Source organism: Carassius carassius, chromosome 4, assembly GCF_963082965.1.
Source record: "Carassius carassius chromosome 4, fCarCar2.1, whole genome shotgun sequence".
In the NCBI taxonomy this organism is placed as follows: domain Eukaryota; kingdom Metazoa; phylum Chordata; class Actinopteri; order Cypriniformes; family Cyprinidae; genus Carassius; species Carassius carassius.
In genome coordinates, this window is record NC_081758.1 from 37765838 (window position 1) to 37791905 (window position 26068).

General features: G+C 35.0%; 1 protein-coding gene across 1 annotated transcript in view; it reads right to left on the minus strand.

Moving 5' to 3' along the window:
* hk2 (hexokinase 2) overlaps nucleotides 1–26068 on the minus strand; it is a 57354-nt gene that overhangs the window by 28043 nt on the left and 3243 nt on the right. Inside the window, exons 2-8 of the mRNA XM_059548707.1 lie at nucleotides 23493–23655; nucleotides 17391–17539; nucleotides 14412–14531; nucleotides 14221–14316; nucleotides 12162–12261; nucleotides 4827–5010; nucleotides 3215–3376 (exon numbers count right to left, since the gene is read on the minus strand). Coding sequence (XP_059404690.1) covers nucleotides 3215–3376; nucleotides 4827–5010; nucleotides 12162–12261; nucleotides 14221–14316; nucleotides 14412–14531; nucleotides 17391–17539; nucleotides 23493–23655 — 974 coding nt within the window. The remainder of the gene's footprint in view (nucleotides 1–3214; nucleotides 3377–4826; nucleotides 5011–12161; nucleotides 12262–14220; nucleotides 14317–14411; nucleotides 14532–17390; nucleotides 17540–23492; nucleotides 23656–26068) is intronic.

The following is a 26068-nucleotide window of genomic DNA, read 5'->3' on the forward strand; positions in this document are numbered from 1 at the left end:
TTGGCAAGCAAGAAACGTTCAAAACCACTCCAAAAACAATATTACCGAGCCTAAACTTTTGAACGGATCCAAAAATCTGATATTCTCGGATCTAATCTTACAAGAATGAAATCAGTCATCAGGTTTTATAGAAAAACCTTCTGAAGTGTGTTTCTGTGTACTATTCATGTTCAATTGAAAGAACAACAAATTAAATGCTAAAACATTAAAACACTGACATTTCCAATCAAATTGTTATGCTGATCTTATCTGTTAAAAGTAAAAAATATTTCCACTTGTGGTCTCAGACTTTTGGATCACAAAGTAGATATGCAGGTGCATCTCAATAAATTAGAATGTTGTGGAAATGTTGATTTATTTGTGAAACTTGTGTAGTAATTAAATTCGTCACAGATTGAAGTAGTCTTTGGTTCTTTTAATTGTGATGGTTTTGGCTCACATTTAACAAAAACCCACCAATTCACAGTCTATCTCAACAAATTAGAATATGGTGACATGCCAATCAGCTAATTAACTCAAAATGTCTGCAAAGGTTTCCTGAGCCTTCAAAATGGTCTCTCAGTTTGGTTCACTAGGCTACACAATCATGGGGAAGACTGCTGATCTGACAGTTGTCCAGAAGACAATCATTGACACCCTTCACAAGGAGGGTAAGCCACAAACATTCACTGCCAAAGAAGCTGGCTGTTCACAAAGTGCTGTATCCAAGCATGTTAACAGAAAGTTGAGTGGAAGGAATAAGTGTGGAAGAAAAAGATGCACAACCAACCGAGAGAACAGCAGCCTTATGAGGATTGTCAAGTAAAATTGATTCAAGAATTTGAGTGAACTTCACAAGGAAGGACTGAGGCTGGGGTCAAAGCATCCAGAGCCACCACACACAGACATGTCAAGAGATTTGCTGAACCACAGACAACGTCAGAGGTGTCTTATCTGGGCTAAAGAGAAGGAGAACTGGACTGTTGCCCAGTGGTCCAATGTCATCTTTTCAGACGAGAGCAAGTTTTGGGTTTCATTTGGAAATCAAGGTTCTAGCGTCTGAAGGAATCGGGCGTCATGTCTGATACATCGTATTTACGAGTTAAACCCACATGAATGCCACCACAATGTCTTAATAACGAGTGGGAAACTCTGAATTTTCTTTAAGCTCAGAGTTTCCAAGTTGGGGGCGTCAATGAGAAACATGACAGAATCGATGGATGCAACATCTGTTGTTGATGGTAATTTTTTAGTTGAAATTGATAGACAGGATTGCAATATAACAACTAATATGTTTATATGCGATACAGATTAAAGTTGCTTCATAAATGATTTTTAAAAAGTAAAAATGCATAACACATTATGCAAATTCTTTGCTCTTCACTTTCTATATGCAGAGTTAAAAAAACCCTGTTGTATTTTCTTGTAATTTGTTAAAAGAAGGTACACCGCCATCTTGTGCTGACTAAACTGACTTGAACGCACCCGACGTCGTAATTACAACTTGTCAACTCATAAGTAGGAACTTCCCAGGAGGAATTGAACGCAGCAGAAGGGTGGAGAAGCTCATAGCCCAAGTTGCTTGAAGTCCAGGGTTAAGTCTCCACAGTCTGTGATGTTTTGGGGTGCAATGTCATCTATTGGTGTTGGTCCATTGTGTTTTTTGAAAACCAAAGTCACTGCACCCGTTTACCAAACAATTTTGGAGCACTTCATGCTTCCTTCTGCTGACCAGCTTTTTGAAGATGTTGATTTCATTTTCCAGCAGGATTTGGCACCTGCCCACACTGCCAAAAGCACCAAAAATTGGTTAAATGGCCATGGCCATGCCAGCAAACTCACCAGACCTGAACCCCAGAGAGAATCTATGGGCTATTGTCAAGAGGAAAATGAGAAACAAGAGACCAAACAATGCAGATGACCTGAAGGCCACTGTCAAAGAAACCTGGGCTTCCATCCCACCTCAGCAGTGCCACAAACTGATCACCTCCATGCCATGCAGAATTGAGGCAGTAATTAAAGCAAAAGGAGCCCCAACAAGTATTGAGTTCATGTAAACATACTTTCCAGAAGGCCAACAGTTCACTAAAATTTGTTTTTTATTGGTCTTATGAAGTATTCAAATTTGTTGAGGTTTTTGTTAAATGTGAGCCTAAATCATCATAATTAAAAGAACCAAAGACTTAAACTACTTAATTCTGTGCTGCATTGAATTTATGTAATACATGAGTTTCACAATTTGAGTTGAATTACTGAAATAAATGAACTTTTTGACAACATTCTAATTTACTGAGATGCACCTGTATATAGACACATACATTATGTTCTTGGTAACAAAAATTTAAAAACAGTTTTAATTAAGTGATATTTAGTGAAATGCCAAGAACGTGCAAGCAAGCTTACATTATTTCATCAGCCTTGGATTCAATTAGATTTTCATAATCTACAATTAACAAATATAGTTTTAGATTTCAATTAACATGCAAATGTGCTGACTTCCAATTCCAAAAAGTCTGATATCTGAACAGGTTTCATAATGTTAAAGAAACAAGAAAAGTTTAACTCTCTTTCATAACACAAATGTGCTCAGTCTGTGAACTGACAGCGGGTTTGACATTAAGATAAGCCCATGCCAGTATTTTTGAGAAGCATGTCATTTCTGTCGAGACCACAGGTGTTCTCCCACGGATGTCTCAACTGCTCGATTTGCTGGAGAAAGAACTAAATATGGGGGTAGTTAATTGATGAAGTGAAACAGGTCTGCACTGACTTCCAGCTATCGGTCATCATGATGAGGGCTCCATTTAATGAGGCAGAAAGACAAGCGAGTCATTTTAAGGCACTAAAAAGTTACAGTACTAACTCCATATTACTGAGTTCTGGGGCAGTGTCCAAAGAAATGTCACTAATCATTTTTTTTCAAATTTTTAAAACTTAGTTCAAAATTAATGCTAAACCCAAACCTTACGCTTAAAAGCAATAAAGCATTACTACTTCCAATTTTTATTATAATAAAAGCTTATTATATAATAATAATAATGAGATCTGGTTCCATTTCATTTTGAGCAAGTGTTGTAATCATGTAATTCTCCAAATCAAATACAAATCAGTTTTGTGTGACCATTCCTTTTAAAAAAGGACTGAGCTATTTTATTCATTAACTTTATAAGATTTAGCTTACTTCTGCAGCAATTTTAGTGTGGCAAGAAGCACACAAGCACAAAAAGGTACTGACTTTCTATTTTCCATGGCTGAGACAAAGGAAGTCTGGAAGTGGCCAGTGGTGAGCAGATCTGGAGTGGTGTGTCCCTGGAACAGCAGACCGTCTTTGGCCATCTTCACCAGGATGAGTCTGACCAGCTCCCCTATGTACATCCCGCTAATCATCTTCTCAAACCTGAACAAAATCAAAACATGCAGCATATAAAGTCAGACCGATGAACATGGTGAACATGTATGTCATGACGCAGTGTGACGTATGGGGTAACGGTCGCCTAGAGGTTATTGATCCCACACTGGAGAAAGCAGTGAACTGGAGAGATCCCCAATCATTATTATTAACTTGAGGGAGATACTTAACCTCAGGTGGCTTCAGAGGACTATCCCTGTAATCAGGGGTGTGGGTAATATTTGTGAAAAAAGGAGGAGGTGGTATGTTCACACAAATGATGATTATTATCCAGGGACCCTGAAAGTAATTAATATAGAGGAGACTGGGGTCACTTGCAACGAGAATTTATCTCAGCCATAAGGCTGGCAGCAAGTGTGACAAAGAATATGAAAAAAATTCTTTAAAAAAATGCAATGAACATTTCTTCTTGAATGTAACTGGTTGATAATGATTCATAATCAACATAGTAAATAAAATGGATTAAATTCATTTCAAATAATAATATGCTGACCAGCAAATGTGACAAAAAAATATTTATTCAATTAGCTGTTTTATCATTTTAGACTTAATAAACATCTTTATTTTCCACTTTTTTTAAGAGCACTACTGTCTTTCCTTACAATTAAATGGCACTTGGTTTGATATCTTCTTGTTTATGTGTTTTAGGTTTCCAGATGTTTATTAGGGGTGTTGTTTTACTTAAGACAGCTAAAGATAGTACTATGTAACCTGAAAAACCCTTTAGCAATATTACAAAATATTAAAGGAATTATATAATCGAATAAAGGAATTATGTAATTAGTATAAACTTCTGTTAAATTAAACGGAATAAATATCTTTGTCATTGTAAATATTTTAATGATACTGTTCGCACATACACTACCGTTCAAAGGTTGGGGTCGGTAAAATGTATTATTTTTATTTACATTTACATTACATTTACATTTATTCATTTAGCAGACGCTTTTAGCCAATTGCCATTGTCCACCACTGAGGGCATTTAGAAAGCTCAGCAACAAGCACTCAAGGCATCATAGTATTTGATTACACTTCTGCATTTTCAAAGCTTTCAAAGTGCTACTTCTTACCCACAGAATGAAAGCGCCTGTGGAGTCAATATGACTAAGGTAGGGACTGCAGCTGTAAAACTCTCAAACCCATGAGCTATGATCAGGAAAGCAGGCTAATGCATAGTTAATGATATTTTCATGACTCTTTCTACCTATTGCAGGAACATATGTTTTCCTAAAATTGTTCACACTAGTGTGTGAATTGTTCAAGGCCTTTGTACTTGTTGTTACCATGGTGACAACCTTGTAACTTCTTCCATAATTGCCTAGTAGTACAACTGGCTGACACAGCTGCCCTCTAGGCAAAAGGGCTTCAATGACTATTTGTTTCAACAAAAGAACTGTCGGGAGTGGCACTAACTGTCAGGTGCAGGACTGTCACTCACAGCTGTTTGCCAGGGTTCAGGGACCCAGCGTCAATCTCCCGGTCGAATTCAGTGCGGATGTCATCCAGGGAGCCATCATCACCGAACGCACCCCACTCCATGTTCACACACATACGACCTTCATCACCGTCCACCAGCTCCAAGTGCCGCATCTCCTCCATGTAGCACGCATTGGTGCCCGTTCCTGTAAAACACACCACGATTTGTTTACCCATAACTTCAGCCACATTAAAAATGTTTTACACATATAAATAAATTAAAATGTCATAGCATGAAACAGAGGGCCCTATTTTAATGATCTAAATGCAAAGTGTAAAGCGCATGGCGCAGGTGTACTCAGGGCGTGTCCAAATCCACTTTTGCTATTTTAACGACGGAAAAACAGTTGGTGCCCCCGGGCGCATGGTCTAAACGGGTGTCCCTATTCTCTTAATAAGTAATGGGTGTTTTTTGGGCGTAACGTGCAATAAACAAATCAGAGTCTCATCTCCCATTCTCTTTAAGAGCCAGTTGCGCTCGTGACATGACGGATTTGATATTTATACGGCGGAATTTGGCAAGCACAAAGACAGAACGTGTCTCCGAGATGAAACGGAGCTGCTCTTGTGTGAACAAATAGATTCTGATACATGCGATGACTATCTATTATGACATGAAGGCATTTTTATATTTAATTAGCCTACAAAAAATTCTTATGCATTGCAATCCTTTATTTTTTTATATTTGGCATGTTTGTGTGCTGCTGTGCATCCCTGTGTTTAATAAGCAGCGTGTACGCGCGTTGCGGACCGACTATACGAACACGCTTTAAATAAAGAAATAAAATTGCGCCAGACTTTAGACCAGGTTTGAGTCGGTCTATGGCGCAGTCTATTTTCAGCTCCTTAAAATAGCATTGCACCAGTAATGCGTCTGAACACACCTCTTTTTTAGACCAGCACGCCCATGGGCGCACAAATGCATTTGTTAATTAAACAACGTGTTGCTGAACAGGAAAATGCGAACAGTGCCGGACTGAAACTAGCAAACACACTTGTGCTGCATCTTGCGTCGCATTGCGCCGGGTGTATGATAGGGCCCTAAGAGTCATATCAGCAGATTAGTAAAAACTAACTATAAAAGCTATTCTATTCCAAGCCATGCGTTTCCTTTCCAGACTTTTAAACTAGCATTTTTTCAGATTCAAATGACCCACTTTGAGACACTAGAAAATGGTTCCCACCCTTTTTGACATATGAATTTCCATGACATCTCCGTTTTTCCAGTGGTTAATGATTCATGCATGAATATTTTTAGAAGAATTTCATAGGGATTGCTGGAGATTATTTCTCATTAAAGGAGATTGATGCTTATGTATAAAATAATCAGAAATTTACATAAACTATATACAGCTACATAACTTTTCAACACAGCATTACATTTCAACTTTCAAGAGGCTTGGAAATTCAAAATGTTGGAATTTTCCATGACTGTGGGAAACAGTAACTCCTCCTTTCCTGATATTTGTCCAAATTCATTTTCTGCTTTGATGTAGCACTAAGAAATCTGATATATAGGCTTGTGTTACCATATCAAATATTCGTGCACGGGCTCCGATATCTCTACAGTGCAATTTCAAATCTTTGGGGGTAAAGGACCTCTTTGTGACTTATTATGAATAAAAAGTTTACTCAGTCTCTGCAGCAGCCAATGCACATGAGCAATGAAAGAAAGGGGAGCGTATAATTTTATTATGAATGAAGCATGTCAACATGCTAAATCTGTCCTGCAATGACAAAGGCACGATGCATGTTGAGACCAGATTAGGAGCATGTTAAGGAATGGCAAAGTAGATAGTAAAGCCAGCAAGAAACAACATGAGGGAGAATATTTAGTGACAATTTTCTTTTTGGAGTTAAATTTCCTTTAACTTTATTTTTTAAAGAATAACTTATCTATAATCAATACTTTGTATATGCTATTTTCACTGAACTATACTTCAAACAAACATCATCTGATAGTTTCTTATCCAATGGGAAGATGGGAAAAATGTCTAGCCAGGTGAAGTAGTGCAAATCCATCATCATCACGTCCCATCATAAGAATGGCTGCTATCGGTTGTCTTTGCTTTGCGTATTTGAACTACTAAAGGAGATAACAAACTGGGAAGTTCAAGAAAATGTCAAAGGTATGATGGATGTTGGGTGGGTCTATTCTGAACCTAAGCCTGCTAATGCAACATGGCTTTTTTTTCCTATTACTCTTACAAAGGCTTGAGCAGTGCAGCCAATTCATGATTTGTGATTGTGAAACATTATCTCTTTATCTGTGTAGGAGACTAAAACACAAATGATATTTAAGAATATAATACTGATTGACATAATGATGAGACGACTCATGTCTTAAAGGCATGCAATGTCAGGGAGGTATATTTTTATTGCTTTCTATACAATGCAGTTTGAATGCAATGACTGAATGCAAATGCAAGAATTCTGCCATGCATCCTCTTTAAAACTACAGCCTATTGGTTTTCTAAGCACTATAAAAAGCACATATTCAACAGATTCATTCAAATCCTAAAGATTGTGTTTAAAGGTGCAGACGGGGAATTTACTTCATTATATCTTCACGATGTTGAATTATATTTCAATTGTACACTCAACAGTGGTCTGTCTCAGTGGGAAATAGGTTAGCTTGTTTTATTACCCCAGCTACTAAGCCTGCTGTATTCTCTCAAAACGGTCTTCAAAATAATAATAAAAAACAGCTACCTCCAGCTATACAGGATATTCTCCATTTGTATGATAGTAATCATGATTAAGTACAGACTTGTTAAAGTTCCTTTTATTTACTAAATATTAATTAAAAAAACATTTTATTTACACATTATACACTTAAATTTGGCATTAAAACGGTTTAAAAGGTACACAAACATGACGGTTCTGTACATTCCTCAGTTTATACACCATGGTTCTTTATTGTTTTTAGTACAGTGTGTGGGGGGGAGTTTAGTGAAACTAAAATGCACTATTAAACAGTGGATTCCTGAACAAATTGCTCTCTTTTTTTAAATAAATTAAATTATAATTAAAATTTTCTTAGGAGCAAAAATTACCTCAGCTTCTGCTCTAACCTATAGGGAGCCCTTTTACTAGGGATGGACCGATACCACTATTTTCAGAATGTTTCTGATACCGATGTTTTCATTTTTTGGTATTCTCCGATACTGATACCTGTATTTTCACAGCATTTGTCTATTTTTTTAAAACAAATATTGAGTACAGAGACAAAATAAGAAGAAGAAGAGGAAGAAGAAGAAGAAGAGGAAGAGGAAGAGGAAGAAGAAGAAGAAGAAGAAGAAATCATGTTAGTTGGCTTCAGTTAGCAAACAGATATTTCCTTCAGTTATTTCCACACATAATTATACCTGTTAAAATGTATTATATAAGTTTTTGTTACTTTCACTTTTCATTTAAATGGCGCATTAGAGCTGCTCTATTGCAGCAGCTTAATACTGTAATGCAGGGAACCACTCCTTATACATTACACGAGTACGCCCGTACTATTTTGGTGATGTAACTTGCGTCACATGCAATATACGCGGACTCGTTTACATTGGTCCAGCCTAGGGCGTTTCACACAGTCTGCCAGTTTCACTTTTGCTGTAATCATGTTTGCTTGACGTTTAAAATAAATGTTGTTTATAGGGAATGCCCTTATAATTTTTGTTTGTTTTATATGTATGATTTAATTTTAATCCAAATGCATGCACTAAACAATCAAGATCATGCAACATAAGTGTGTGCTCTCTGACTCCCTCTCTCGCTCTCCTTAACGTCAAATAACTTTAGTAACCTGTACACTGTTTTGCTTGCTTTTGACATATCCGACCGAACTACAAACTTTCCAGTAATGTCTGTGTGAGATATTCACTCGACAAGCTCATGCATCTGTGCAGCCGCATGCTCAATCCACTCAGCGTGCTCTGCTTATCAGCTCGTTTACATCTGCTACAAAGGCATGAATATTGAAAGTTTAACATTATATTAATTACTTACATGTACTCCATAGACATCCTTAATCTCTAATAACTTCATTCAACTCTCTGTTGTTCTGTTGTCAGTGTTCTTTTTTCTGAACACAGCTGTGTTCACACACTGTGTAGTATCAGCTTTTGGTATCGGGGCATTTTTACGAATATGCGTACGAGTACAGGAGCGCACTATCGGGCTCAATATCTGTATCGGTGCATCCTTACCTTTTACATTACTAAAAGGTTACAATTAACAAACAACCAACCTTAAATTGAATTACTATTTATTTTTAATTATAATAATCAAAACTTAAAAAAGAAAATTGTATGCAAACATGTAAATTGCACAATGCAAAAGTTATTTTTTAAATTAACTTCTAAATTATAATGTTTCTTTTTGTTGTTGAAATATATGCAGTGGCTGTCGACTTGTTTCATAACAGATTTAAACATACATTTAATAATTAAGTCATTGCTAACATACAAAGTAATATATAATGAGTATATAGTCTAATATTTCACAAAATGCTCTTCCCTAGACTTAATTTATAGCAAACTGATGAGCTGTAAATGAAATGCTACGTGTCACTTTGCTTACAAGCTGTTTTATTTATGTTTTTACACAGTTGAAACACTGATCGAATAATTACACAAAATGTTCTTTCATGTTTATTTAACTGCAAAAAATTTAATGAGCTATTTACTTAAAAAATTAAGGTAACAATATTACACACAATATTTTTGAGTAGTTTTTCAGGCTTGATTTTTTTATGTGAAATCTCCTAAATTAAATAATCTTTGACACAATAAATTTAATATAATTAGTGAAATGTGCTCATTCATTTTAAGTTTATTCTCAAAAGTCTGTGATTTTGAGTGGCGTCTGTTTGTATTTTATTTTATACATTTACAAGACTATATACAGCCAAACAGCTCAAGTAGAAAAAATACTTGAGAAATAGCATTTAATTTCAAAATGTACTCTCCATATCCAGCCATATGCAAAGCATGCTGGGAACTAACAATCACCTCTAAAATAAAACTGCAAAATTTAGCTAATTCTCTTTAAAAAAAAATAGGTAGCCTTCTTTCCTTAATTATTTTAGTTTAATCAGTTCCCCAATTTAAGCACCAAAACACATTTCTTGGTTTTATTAGTAAAAAAAGTCCTCAATATTTTCTATACAACACTGAATCACAATTTCTTTAATGAAATCCACACATTACCAGTTTCGGTACCAAAGCAAAACACAAAAATACGCTAATAAAATAAAAAAAGCACACTTTATCACTAAAAATAAAACCAATGCTTTTCTTTATACTAATTTACAATTGTGTTTAAAGTTTTTCTACAAGCAATATAATTATGAAAAACAGTATGAAAAACAAGTTTCACCCAAATATAATTTGTCTTTAATTAATGAAATTTTAACACATTTTATTTTTTGGTAAAGAAAGGGGATTTGTTATTAAAATTAAAACATAGAAGAAATATTGTGTGATTTATTTCTTTAAAAAATAAAGTTTTATAAATTTTTAAACAGTAGTAGCAGTATAACATACATTTTACTAAATAATAGTAATATTTCTAGCACAATGCCTTTATGTAAAAACTACTTGCAACCTTGGCAATATAATCGCCATTGGCTAGTAAAATTCTTAGTTGTACACACACACACACACACACACACACACACACACAAACACACACACAGATTCCAATCAGCTTATCTTTGTAAAATGGAACCGCTTCTTAAATCTTAGCTTCTTAATCAGTCAGTCAAGCATTATATTATGTTATTAATCACTATTTAATGATAGAACTTTAGTGATTAGAACTAAAACTTATAAACATGTATGAATGCATATTTGTCATTTTAACTGAACTTAAGATTCTTTATTCTACTACCATTCTAACAATATACAATGTACTATGGATTGATGAGCTGCTGGGTTCATGAATATTAATCACGTTGTCTGTGTTCGGTCGAACTGAAATTTGCTGAAATCAAAACAGGGATGGTAATAGTTGAGCGCCAGCCAATGAAATTGCCATTTGCGCATAAGTTCCGCCCACTATCGGAGAAAGCGCCATATCTTCTGCTTGTTCGAAAAAGTTGAATAATTCTAAATGAACTCCATTATTTTGACAGAAGACAACAAAGAATATAGTTTACATGTAGCATGTCGATTCAGCATGGTAAGACTCTCGCTTTCTCTCTTTGCATGTGTGAGAAACAGTAACTTTGACAAATTCTGTGACTGTCCATATTAAAATGTAAGTTTAATTATCATGATTGGATTTTGAGATTCCGTCCGTTTTTTCTGCTTTTCGGAAATCATAGCGCTGTATGCATCAAGAATCGGGTCCTCGGTACCACCGGTACTTAAAGAAACCTGGTACTGTGACATTTTCATTTTTTTTACAGGCAGTACCGTCTTGGTACCAAAGTACCGGGTCTTTTGACAACACTAGTTACACCACTAAATTGTAATTTTTTTTGTTTTCTACTAAAATAAAATATTCAGTATTTGAAATATTTTTATAATTTTATATAACTGTTTTCTATTTTTAATACATTTTAAATGTCATTTATTCCTGTGATTGCAAAGCTGTATTACAGCTGATTGTGAACAATTCTCCTTATTATCATTTTACCATTTATTATGAGGAAAACAGCCCATTTCATTTATTTAGTAATTAATTGTGAGAACTCATGACACCGTTTGATTATTCAATGAATACAAAGTTCAAAATAACAGAATTTATTTGAAATAGAAGGCATTACAATTAATAGCTTAAAAAAAAAAAAGCTTCACTCTAGCCGTTTTTGCTCTAAGAGAACTTTGGCTGTTTTTCCACGTACAGCTATAAATTTAGCGTTTTATATTTGTCATCTAATGTGAGAAAGCACATACAAATAATAGAGTGTAATAACTGAGACTGTGCACGGCAAATCAAGTTGTGTGAAAGGCTCAGGAACATCTGCTCTAGCCTCTATAATTACACGTATTTGACACACTATTGGGGAACATGAATCAAAATAATTAGTTCATTTGAGAATTAGCATTAAGAAGATGCCGCCAAAATCATTTTGTTAGGCCATAATAATAGGCCTAAAGAGGCAATAAAATGCCTGAAATGTTTGCTCTAATATTCCCACAACCTATTACCAAAACAAATGACAGAATAAAAGGTCTATGTTTGAAAAAAGCACCTTTGATTCACAGCAAGCACGTCTGACAATATCACTGCCACCCTAGCTGATATTTCCCACTGATCTCAGCTAGCATATGTGTGCAAATTTAAGACAGTGACTCACCGACAATGAGGCCGATCTCACAGTTATGGTCGTCATACCCACAGGTCATCATGGTGCCCACGGTGTCATTGATCACAGCCACAATGTCAATGTCAAAGTCCTGTAGAGATCAAAAAAGAAAATGCTGGTACTTGTTTTCCATTTTGATTTCCAAGCTGAAACACTAACAAAAGGTCAAATAAAGAAAGAGGTATGTAGGGCTGTGCCCCAAATAGTCAACTAAATTTTATAACAGTTTTGCCTTTGTAAAAATAAGGGGGTAAAAAACAGGATACGTTTTCGGATCTCTCAGTCTCTGTGAATGAACCAAAACTCAACATGTAGTCCATGCCTAACAGTAGGGGTGGGAAAAAATGGATTCTCTGATGCACCACGATTCTCCTTTCAAAGATTCTCAACATTTCAGAATCGATTCGGAGCATGGTTTTTCCCCACATGTGGCACGTGTGTGCACTAGAGACAATCGCAGCGGTCTTCATCGCACACGATATGCGCTGTGAGACACATGCACATTGCTTTAGATATGCATTAATTTATTTCATTTGGAATGCAGTACATATAAGATCCATGAAACTCACATGCTGACAGACTTTCATGTGTGCTTTTTGTTTGATGTCCTGAAGTTCGATCACAGCTGAAGTTAGATGCACTTGCATCTCCAAATACTTTTATTCGAAACTGATGTAAACACAGTCAGATTGTGTTTTCAAAACAGGACAAAAAACATTTGATATATCGAAATAGTAATGTGCATTAGTGTGAATCCAGCCTGTTAAAGCTAACCACCGTCTGTGATCTCATCAGTAATAGATGGAAAAAATAAAGGAAAAAAGAAAAACCCATAAATAGGACTGTCTGTAAACTTTCAAATAGCCTAGAATTAATTAGGAAAAAAATTAGTTTTAGAATCGGATCCTGACTCCTAGAATCGGAATCGGATTGTAATTATGTCCCCACTGGATGCAACAAATGCCTCATTTGTAATGGGTTTCATTGTCTTTGTCTCGTTGTGCCGGAACACACAGCATCACAGTCTGGTAAGGGGCGTAACATTTCCATCACACGCTTGAGGAATTCGGCCAATCACAACACACTAGATAGCTGGCCAATCAGAGCACACCTGGCTTTTCAAGACGATGAGCTTTGTAAAAATCGACACGTTTCAGAAGGGCTGGGCATAGAGGAGCAACAATAATGTACAGTATGTGGAAAATAATGCGTTTTTTTTAAACTGCATAAACACATTGCATTACACCAAATACACAACATGATCTTTTTAGCAACATCATATGACACCCTTTAAAATATCTCCATGCTGTATTTCCCAACAATCATTACTTTTGGCAGTGCTTTAGGCAAGCTTTATGTGTGTGCTTGAGCACAGAATAGGCCTGTGGCTATAGCATAAATTAATCACATGAACGTTGGCTCAAAAAATCTTTATGCAGTCAAGAGCAGAATTCAAATCGTTTGCTTCCTGCATCTGCCAAGTACTGTAAGTGACATCAAGATGAATGGAATGACAACTTTTACCACTGTGACACACAACATCAAGTCCTTGTTCTCAGAAGTATCTTAAGAAACAGACAAAACGACGATACTTGAATCACACGTAAGAATTCCCATGCATTTATTATCTTGACGTGAGGACCAAGTGGTGAATTTACGCCAGACATCACAGATTAATGTACATTTTCCAGCCTTTATGGAAAATTCACACTTCAATTCTGAATAATCAAATAATTATTTTCTCTCTGTTCTCTTCTGGAAATGTTGTACATGGTCACTCCATTATTGACCCTGTTTACACCTGGTATTAAAACAAGCAATACTTTGTTTCAGAAAAAAAAAAAAACTAAATCTCACTGACACCAAACTTTTGAACAGTAGTGTAAATACAGCCACTGAGTATTCGCATCTATCAGTGGATTCAAGTTTATTACATACATAGATATATAAAGAAGCTTTTGCCTTAGTCGTTTCACGCATCGTTAGGACAAGAAAGACAACAAATAGCTTGTGAATGTAAAAGCAGAACACACTGACTCATTACACTCACCCCTCTCTTCTTGATGGCTTTTCTCAACAGGCCCACAACATCTCTCCCCTCCACTCCACTCGCCTTAAAACCTTTGGTCCAAGACACCAGAAAACTCTGTCGAGAGACAAGGGCAACCATGGAAACATGACATTCTGACAGAAGAGCTGCTAAGTTTAGTGTTTGTTTCCCTTGAATCCTTCGCATCTCACCTCATCTAGTTTGGTCTGCTGGCAAGGAAATGAAAAGGTAAAGCCAAGAGGGAGCTTCTTGTCTTTGATGCCCAATTTTTCAAGAAAACTGGCCAAGCATTCAGCTATGTGATCAAAGAGCTGGAAAAGAAAAGAAATCAAATGACACTGTTCATTTTAAGACTTTTTAATTTAGATTTAAAGGATTCATTACATTCAAACGTGTCCCATGCCAAAAAGTATATGGTCTGATCTATAACTTAGATCAGAAGAACCAAATATATCATGTGCAAGTTGGCCAAAGGCGTTATTTACCTCTCACAAGAATGAAATATTTCATAAGCTACAGAATCATAAGCACAGATTACATCAGGTACTGTATGACTGTATTTTTATTTATTTATTTTTTTTCATTAACACCTCTTCAGGTTATAATAAAATGGAAACAAGCAAAGAGAAAAGTGTCCATGTGAAAATCCAACAGGAACTGTCAATCAACATGTGGTGCAGTCTCCTCACAACAGGCATTACACGTTGAAATTATAAAGCCATAATGCCATGGGCTGTGAGGAACCAGGTGCAACTCATCATCTTCTGCCAGCTGGGTTCCAACTATACCTTCAATCTCCAAGTCATGCACACTTATAAAGGAGTCTTATGGTTAAATTGCAATGATTGAAGTCAAGACAGTCTTTATTGCAGAGGGTTAAAGCACTGTTCAGTGCCAGAATAGCACAGAGACTATGGATGAAGTATGTGAGAAAACATGTTTGATAAATTAATAATACACAAATGACCACCATTTATCAGAGAAATTAGATATTCTTTGCATAATTTTAGCATGTTCATTTCTCATGATTGAAATTAAACCGATTTGAATATGAAGATATAAAATAAAAACATGTCTGTTTTATACATCTAGGATAAAATTAAAATGACAACATGACGCACAATGTGTTATTAATTTGGGCTCTGTCTAAATTAGTAATTTCATGCAGACAGATGATGTCTGCGCTGCACGTGTGGGCAAAAGCTTTCAATATCTTATACTGCAATGAAAATTAAATATGATAAAAATGTTAAACCCTTTAATAAATTCAATTTCTATATCTTCACTCTTAGATTATGTAAACAACTGAAGAATATTCATAAAGACAAAAATTGCATTGTACATGTATCTACTATTAAATACTTGATTGCACTTTAAACTTGATAATGATGAATAAAGGCTACAAGACAAAGCTATTTATGATGCATAATTAAAAAGACAAAAAAATTATAATTCTCAAAACTCAGCCAAACAGGTTTGGAACAACACCAAGGTGAGTATTTGATGGACGAATTTTTATTTATATTTATATATATATATATACAACCCGAATTCCGGAAAAGTTGGGACGTTTTTTAAATTTTAATAAAATGAAAACTAAAGGAATTTCAAATCACATGAGCCAATATTTTATTCACAATAGAACATAGATAACGTAGCAAATGTTTAAACTGAGAAATTTTACACTTTTATCCACTTAATTAGCTCATTTAAAATTTAATGCCTGCTACAGCTCCAAAAAAGTTGGCACGGGGGCAACAAATGGCTAAAAAAGCAAGCAGTTTTGAAAAGATTCAGCTGGGAGAACATCTAGTGATTAATTAAGTTAATTGATATCAGGTCTGTAACATGATTAGCTATAAAAGCTTTGTCTTAGAGAAGCAGAGTCTCTCAGAAGTAAAGATGGGCAGAGACTCTCCAATCTGTGAAAGACTGCGTAAAAAAATTGTGGAAAACTTTAAAAACAATGTTCCTCAACGTCAAATTGCAAAGGCTTTGCAAATCTCATCATCTACAGTGCATAACATCATCAAAAGATTCAGAGAAACTGGAGAAATCTCTGTGCGTAAGGGACAAGGCCGGAGACCTTTATTGGATGCCCGTGGTCTTCGGGCTCTCAGACGACACTGCATCACTCATCGGCATGATAGTGTCAATGACATTACTAAATGGGCCCAGGAATACTTTCAGAAACCACTGTCGGTAAACACAATCCGCCGTGCCATCAGCAGATGCCAACTAAAGCTCTATCATGCAAAAAGGAAGCCATATGTGAACATGGTCCAGAAGCGCCGTCGTGTCCTGTGGGCCAAGGCTCATTTAAAATGGACTATTTCAAAGTGGAATAGTGTTTTATGGTCAGACGAGTCCAAATTTGACATTTTTGTTCGAAATCACGGACGCCGTGTCCTCCGGGCTAAAGAGGAGGGAGACCTTCCAGCATGTTATCAGCGTTCAGTTCAAAAGCCAGCATCTCTGATGGTATGGGGGTGCATAAGTGCATACGGTATGGGCAGCTTGCATGTTTTGGAAGGCTCTGTGAATGCTGAAAGGTATATAAAGGTTTTAGAGCAACATATGCTTCCCTCCAAACAACGTCTATTTCAGGGAAGGCCTTGTTTATTTCAGCAGGACAATGCAAAACCATATACTGCAGCTATAACAACAGCATGGCTTCGTCGTAGAAGAGTCCGGTTGCTAACCTGGCCTGCCTGCACTCCAGATCTTTCACCTATAGAGAACATTTGGCGCATCATTAAACGAAAAATACGTCAAAGACGACCACGAACTCTTCAGCAGCTGGAAATCTATATAAGGCAAGAATGGGACCAAATTCCAACAGCAAAACTCCAGCAACTCATAGCCTCAATGCCCAGACGTCTTCAAACTGTTTTGAAAAGAAAAGGAGATGCTACACCATGGTAAACATGCCCCGTCCCAGCTATTTTGAGACCTGTAGCAGAAATCAAAATTGAAATGAGCTCATTTTGTGCATAAAATTGTAAACTTTCTCAGTTTAAACATTTGCTATGTTATCTATATTCTATTGTGAATAAAATATTGGCTCATGTGATTTGAAAGTCTTTTAGTTTTCATTTTATTAAAATTTAAAAAAACGTCCCAACTTTTCCGGAATTCGGGTTGTACAAACACACTCTCTCACTCCTCACCTCTGTCCCACTGCCCCTCATTATGTTCTCTGGAATGGCGTAGATCTGATTTTCCATCTCCACCTTTTGTTCTCCATTACTGGACACTTTGACAAGCAGAACTCGAAAATTTGTTCCTCCCAAGTCCAGGGCAAGGAAGTCGCCCATTTCTACAAACAAATAAAAATGTACATTTATATTAAAATAACAGATTTTGAAATTAAAGAAAGTGTCACAAGAACAAAGTTGTAATGTTCTGACAATAACCTCAATTTTACAACAATAATGTTTTACAACAAACACCCTCAAAGCGTGCACCAGAGAGTCAAATCTCTGACTGATGGTCTGCGCGGACAGCAAATTCTCTTTCGCATCTACTTGAGCTTGAATGGACAAACACACAAAAAATATGGATGCCATAATTACATAATCATTCAAAGCGGCAATTATGTTATTCGGTATGCTTAAGATGCATTTTTTTCTTTCTACATGTTATCTTAAGGGATTTTCCCATTATGTTAATTTTAGTTTTAGTATAACATTATAATACCATTCATATTTTTACTTTTTTAGAGTTTAAAGAAGAAACCAATCCGATGTATAGTTGACATTTGAGGCTTAATACTATAGAAAAGCACTAAAAGTTTTTCAGTAAGAGTGTTTTCAGCGTGTTTATTTTCATATAAAAAACAGCTAGAATTGCTTCAAACAATGGTATCAACATCATTCAATGAAAATTGTGATAAATCGCAATTACAATTTCAAGGGAATTATTGACAATTATGATTTTTGTCATAATCGTGCAGCCCTAGTCAGAAGTATATATTAGTTTAGGTAATAGTTTTTGCCAAAGTATTGAAAAGGGTGAAAAAATATATTTTATTATGGTAGGGCTAGTATAATTTTTGGCAGTGTACATTTTTTTAATTGAATTTTCTATGCAGAGGCACTTCTCATCAAAAATCACCCCACTAACTCAGAGAAACAAAATATCCCAATGTCACTTTTTCTAATATCGTGCAGCCTTAGTCAAAACAAGCACACCATAATCCAAGGGGGAAGACAACGCCTGTACATTGTGTTATGACTCGTTTCTCAACACTTTGACTTCATTATCCTAATATCACAATATTTAATGTGGAACTTAAAATGTGGTTACCTCCCTGTGACTGGACAGGCCACGTTTCTGAACAATGTTCATATGGTCTCTGTGTTCATGTACTAATAATCAGTTTCAAAATGAGTATTTGCAACTTAATTTCAATAAAAAGCATTTTCAGACTAGGAAGGAAGTTCAGATTTCTGTAACCTTGTAGTGAATTTCCAAAGATCAGTGGAAATTGTGCATTCTCATGATATGACCTCTTTAGAACTAGTCCTAGCATGCGTTTAAATGCCTGACACACCTGACTTTCCACTTTTAAAGGTCTTTCAGAAAACACTTGTTTAACTAACAAGGTGAGGACAGATGTCTGTTTGCATTGATGAGACCTTCTCTCTTGTTATACTGTGCAATGGCAGTACAACATCAGGCTTCCTGCGCACAACCCTGAGATCTCACTTTAAATTTGACACAATAAAAAACAAAACGCTGTAAACAAAATCTTTTGTGAGAAGGAAGTTGCGTAAATGTACAGCCACAATAAAAGTATCTCAGCAGAAGTTAAGCAAACAGGAACATCTCAATATTCACAACATGAGAATAAAGTCCTTGAGTAAGCGGCGATGGAAGACATCCATTTGAACATGTATCCACCTTGGTCTCACAGATCAGCATCGTTCCCTTGGCAACACTTCCTATCACCGTTTTGTGGCTCACATCCACTTGACTACATTTCTGTGCACAGGCATTCTTTCCAGGAACCCGTGTACAGTTTTTCTTTTCACACCCTGCTTGAGACATAGTCTCATCCCGTGTGCACAGTGAAAGAATCGGGTTGATGTCGGTCACTGTGAGTGACAAGCACACACTCAAACACATGAACAGTGACCAGTGATAATACCACACCTGGAGAGCTGGATCAATCGTTTCTTCATCTCACAACAAACAGGAACACAACACTTCTAGGAAAGAACAATATGTGCTCCATAAGATGCTGACAAAAATATACCTCCACCCAGGACTTGACCTGCAAGGAACCAGATTCCCGCAGGATATGAACGCTTTGCCATTCACAATATTACACACATACGCTGTTTTTTCTCAGTTATATTAGGAACTTAAAGTAATAAAAGCTGAGAATGCTGCTCTGGTCTCTTCACGTAACCACTGGTGCTGTGGATGATTAGATGTAAATTATCCAACTGCAAGGATGAAATACTCCTAGGCTCTCGGATAAAGAAAAAAAAAGCCTTTAATTAGCCAGGTTAAATCATAAAAAATAAAAGATGAAAGTGTAGATCTATGCATTTTGGCTACACAAATCCCATAGATCTACACTTTTAACTTTTTTAATGATTTAGCCCAGTTAGTTAAAGGCTTGTTTACCTTTGTATGAGTGCCTTGGAGTATTTCACCCATTTAAAGTATTTGGAATACATTTTTGTTCACATACAAAGGCCTCAAGTAATTGGATATTTAAGCAACTCTTACATTACATAACATTTCCAAACAAAACTTCTTTCCAAACAAAAAGAATTCTTTCAAAAACACACACACAAAAAACAACAACACTTTGTTCAACACAAGGTTTGAATGGTAGTGTACAATGGGTGATATATCGAATATTAGCGATAATATGTAAAAAATTTAAATATTGTAAATATCGAAAATATTTAAAATTCAAGCATACTTTCCCAAAATAATGCGCCAAACGTCCAGAAAAACGGAACATGTTATTGCGGACAGCTCTACACTACTACGTGAACTCTCATGAGTGCAGTTGCCAGATACCAAGTGTTCGAATCCCTCGAATCAGAGCTTTGCTGTTACATATGCTGTGTTCAAGTCAGGGCCAAATGGGTGCCCTAAGCAGGACTGTATTGTTGTGCCCCCCATCCTCAAATATGATGATGGAGAAAAAACACCTACTATAGGGGTGAAAATAGAACTTTAATCAAATAAAAAAGTAAATTAATAAATTGTATTATTTACAAATTACAATTGTAGCTCTCGACATTTACCTATGGCTATAACTTTATTATGACTCTAATTTATTCTATAGTCTCAAGCATTCAGAAATCATGCAAGAGGAAATTAAGCAGTTTTACTATGATAAAACCACGGTTTATTTTTGTACGGGTTGTGATATCCAAGTTTTTTGTTGAAGAAATTATAAAGGCTGTGTCATTTATAGCAAAAAGGTGGCAAAAAATGAAAGATTAAGTGAATATTTGAATTAAATGTTTGGTCAGTAGCCTAAACAAGGATTTGATTGTCCTGTAAGTGTAACAGCAGCAATCACATGGCATTTGGCTCCCTTTGCAGGCATTTGTAATAACATGTACATAAATTGTTTATTTTGTATTTGCCTACATTGTGTATTTTTTTACAGTGTTATTATTAACCAATCATTATTGCCTCATTGTTTTTTTATATAATACATTTTAAGTCATTTTAAAGGCTATTGATGGCTTAGGTCTGTTTTTATAGCAACAACAACAACAAAAAATATGGCCGTATATTAATACTTTTTTGTAAATTATTATTTGAAGTAACAAAACCATGGTTAATTTGCAGTTACCATGGCTACAAAAACAATGATTTGTGGTGTTATTGTTAAAACCATGGGTAATTTTCATAAGGGAAACTGAAAAAAAAAAACTTTCACAGGAATATGCCTGAAAGTGATAAACTGGCCTTGTTTTTACCTAAATGATTTATAATTTATTATTTTAATATATTTTAAAAATGTATAAGGTGTGCATTGTAGCTGACACCTGAATGAACACATTACAGTTGTTTATGACTGCAAGTCTTTCTCCTCAAATGCTATTGAGCTTCAAATTTGCGTTTGAGCCCATGTGAAAAAGTAGCATAATTTACATATGATTTACAGTTTCTTTTAATAAATAGCAAACATTCAATTCAATTTTGCATTATAGCTGACACCTGAACAATTACAGTTGTTTTTATGAATGTAAGTCATTCTCCTCACATGCTACTGACGTTAGAAAAGTGTATACCAATATCGCATGTAACCTAAATTTGAGACTCTTGAACGTCCAACATCAAGCTAACTTTATGCCGTTTTTTTTATTTTATTTTTTTTTACTTTCTTTAGTTTTATTTTATCGAGCGCGGATGGGAAAATGGCGCATGGTTTTTTTTGGTTTGTTTGTTTGTTTGTTTTTTGTTTTTTTTGAGCAACTGGGATAGTGCCCTCTCTGGGAGTTGGTGCCCTATGCAAGTCCTCCTGGGAAGTTCGTACTTACGAGGTGACAAGTTCAAATCAGTTTAGTCGGCACAGGATTTTAATAAAATTACAAGAAAATACAACAGGGTTTAACTCTGCATATAGAAAATGAAGAGCAAAGAATTTGCATCAGGTGTGTTTTGCATTTATAATATTTTTCATTTGTTTTACCAGTTTTCATAATGTAGACAGAGAGTGTGTATATATATATATATGTATATATGTATAAATATATATATACCCAGTACAGACCAAAAGTTTGGAAACATTACTATTTTTTATGTTTTTGAAAGAAGTTTCTTCTGCTCATCAAGCCTGCATTTATTTGATCAAAAATACAGAAAAAAAATTAATATTGTGATATATTATTACAATTTAAAAAATTGTTAAATTTATTATACTTTAAATTATCATTTATTCCTGTGATGCATAGCTGAATTTTTAGGATCATTGTCACATATCAATATGATGATTCATTATCAAAGTTGGAAACAGTTCTGCTGCTTAATATTTTTTCAGAACATGTGATACTTTTTTAGGATACTTTGATGAATAAAAAGTTAAAAAAAAAAAAAAAAAAAAAAGAAGCTGTTTTTAAAATATAAATATTTTGTAATAACAATATAAACTACTGGTCAGTAATTTGGGGTCAGTAATTTTTTTTTCTTCTTCTTTTTAAATAAAATCAATACTTTTATTCAGCAAGGACGTGTTAAATTGATAAAAAGTGATAGTAAAGAAAATATATTATTAGAATATATATTAGAATTTGTTTTTTAATAAATGCAGTTCTTTTTAACCTTTTATTTATCAAATATATTAGACAGCAGAACTGTTTCCAACACTCATAATAAATCAGAATATTAGAATGATCTCTAAAGGATTATGTGATAGACTGGATGTTACATGTGACACTGAAGGCTGGAGTAATGATGCTCAAAATTCAGCTTTGCATCACAGGAATAAATTATTTTTTTTAAGTATATTCAAATAGAAAACTATTATTTTAAGTTGTAATAATATTTCACAATATTACTGTTTTTTCTGTATTTTTGATCAAATAAATTCAGGCTTGATGAGCAGAAGAAACTTCTTTCAAAAACATTAAAAATAGTAATGTTTCCAAACTTTTGGTCTGTACTGTGTGTGTACTGTGTGTGCTTCAGCAAATAGCTCCCAATCTGAGAGTGTTTTTAGTGGCAGTGGGAACATAGTTTCATGCCACAGAGCTTCTCTTAAACCAGAGACAGTAGATGGTCTTTTGTTCTTAGCTAAAATCTTTGCAACAATTTTTTTTTAAATTATTATTATTATTTAAATGCAGATGCAAACATATTGAGATACATATTGAATATCGTAAAAAAATTGACAATATCGAGAAATATGAAATATGATTTTTTTTTTCATATATCGCCCAGCCCTAGTGTAAAATAGTGCACACTTGTGAGAACTTGAGAACAGTTGGTTGGATGTCAAAGGCAAACTGACGTTAGTTCAGAAGAAAGCTCTTGAATTATTTGTTTACAGGTGTGGCTTGAGATTCTTTTCATTTTCAAATTCTCTGGAATTCAATTGATTCAGCTCAATGGGGCCACTTTTTGAAAATTGGGCTAAAAGTGGCCTATTTTACCTGAATCCATGGTACATTTCTAAGTGTGGCTGAAGTGTCTAGATACCTGTTGGGACTGTAAAAGGAAAGCCCAAATGTCTTATATGGCTGATGAAAACATTATCAAAATAGCATGTGTCAAAATCTCATTCTCATCACCTGTGCCATCAGGTGTTGAGCGGACAAAGGTGGGGAGCATCTTGACAGCTGCGGTTGGGTTAGTGTCTCTGCCTAGTCCTTTATCCATCTCCCTCCTGAACCGCTTGGAGACATCCATCAGGTTCTCATCTGACAGTCGCATGTGATACAGGAACTTATCCACCTTAAAAACAAATACAAGTGAAGGGTGAGAAACTGATGCACATTTTCTAGTTTTCATCTATTCTCAAGTTTACTGTTAAATTTAACTTATGCTTGTTTTCTATAGTTAAATAAATTGTTTACTACTAAGGAACACAAAATGTATTATCTGGTTTAGTTTGACATACACATTATCATACAAATATATATGGAATGTAATATCATTACACTTCTATACTCATTAATTTCGCAACGTGACATTAACTCTTCATCGTTTTTTTGCAAGCATGAAATACCCAGGCTTCTCACAAAATAGAAATAATATATATAATTTTAAATCATTTCAGAGCACACACACAAAACAAAGTATCTAACTGATTAAATATTTTAGGTTTAAGCATACTGACAGGACTTTTTCCATTAGTTTTTAAGATAATGTTTGTTTGTTTTTTTGCTTTTAATTATTTATTTTTAAACCCAGAATAATCAAATTACTTATATTTGCAATATAGTGGGAACAAGATAGTGCAGATAAAGTCTGAAATGTTTGTTAAATGGTTTTAAATAATGTTCTTTATAGAGTGTGTGTGTGTGTGTGTGTGTGTGTGTGTGTGTGTGTGTGTGTGTGTGTGTGTGTGTGTGTGTGTGTGTGTGTGTGTGTGTGTGTGTGTGTGTGTGTGTGTGTATTAGTACAGGCATTAAGCAGTACTATTCTAAACACAGCAGTAGTCACAAAATGTGAAAAAACTCGATAATGGTAGCACTAGCAAAAGGGCAAAGATAAACTAAAGTACATCAGCATAAAATAACAACATTGGGACACAGAGTTATGTTTTGTTCAAAATGTAATCGCAATGTCTGGCTCTGCCAATAACAAAGAACTGCTTTTTTTGAAGGCCAGTAATATGAAACCATCAGCTTATTCTTACAGTCGTGATACGAGCTGAAGAATCTTTCACAAGAAAGGGAAGCTGGAATGTACCATACTAGCTTTCACTCAAAGGTCAGATAGTGACTTCACTAGAGAAGCTACTGATTGCGGTCACAGTACATTAGATGAGGAAAGAGCCTCTTTAGGTTTTGTAAAGAAAATGCAGCTCTCTCTATCTGAGATCTGCGGCAGTATGTTTAATGATTGACAGCTGAACTAGTTCTGTCTGCAATTTTAGCTCAGTAATGGTTTGATTCTCAGTTAAATAGCACATATACTGAGGCACAATTCATACAGCTGATAGGGACCTACAAATAGTATGTAGACAGCATTTACAGTCACACTATTCCCTGTCAGCAGGACAAATGGTTTGTCTTGGTAAATACTAAGCAGTGAGAAGTGAAACTTCAAAAGCTGTTTCTAGAATATGACATTTGACACCACAGGGGGACAAAAGCACCACACAGCTGCCCAACAAAAGGAGCAGGGTGCCAAGATCACATGGTAAACAAATCAACCTATGTTAACTGATGTATAGGATTTAACAGGGCTAGATGCTTTACTTTTTATTATCAAAAATACTGAAGAAACAACACAATTGCGTCGATCTATGTGGAAAGTGATATATAATTAAAACAATTTATGAATTATGATTCAATGCAAAAAAAAAGCCTTAATATAGTAAGATACTTTGACAAAAGCCATAATAAAGTAAGATACTTTGACTAACATTAGAAGTACATGGTAACTACATCAGCAAAAAGGAAATATACTTTAAATAGCCTAAATTAATATATTATATATATATATATATATATATATATATATATATATATATATATATATATATATATATATATATATATATATATATATATATATATATATATATATATATATATAAAAACATGCATACACAGGGAGTCAAACTGGTGTAAACCAGGCTGGTCACCTTGAATTCAAGGTCCTTTCAAATGGCCCAATAAATATCAGATTCAATGACCGAACAGCAATGCCTAGACTGTATGTAACAGTACGCAGTGCTACAATAAACAAGTATATAATTATCGCGTTAAGATTGCGATATTTTAATAGCGTCTGGTTTAAACTTCAGGAGCAAAAACAGCATCACAGCTGGTACTTGATTCATTTAATTTGATCTGCTTCAAACTAAATCCATTTTAAAACTGTTTGAAACTGTTGGATCATTTTAATTTAATAAAAGAATAATATTAGTACTAATACTATTAGTTTTCTTTATTTTACTTCTTCCATTCAAATCTACTCAACTACAATGATTGTTTGGTTAAAATTAGGGTTCCTCTGGGGGGAAACGCACCCTTTTTAAAGCTTTTTAAAAGTAGTTAAGAACTTTGTTCAAATATAGGTCTACAAAAATGTTGAAAAAGTATTTACTTCAATCATTGTTGTGCACTGAGGCCAATTCTATTTAGGGCTGAGCTCCATACCTTTCCAATTGCAAGCCAATTTCAACACCAGCATC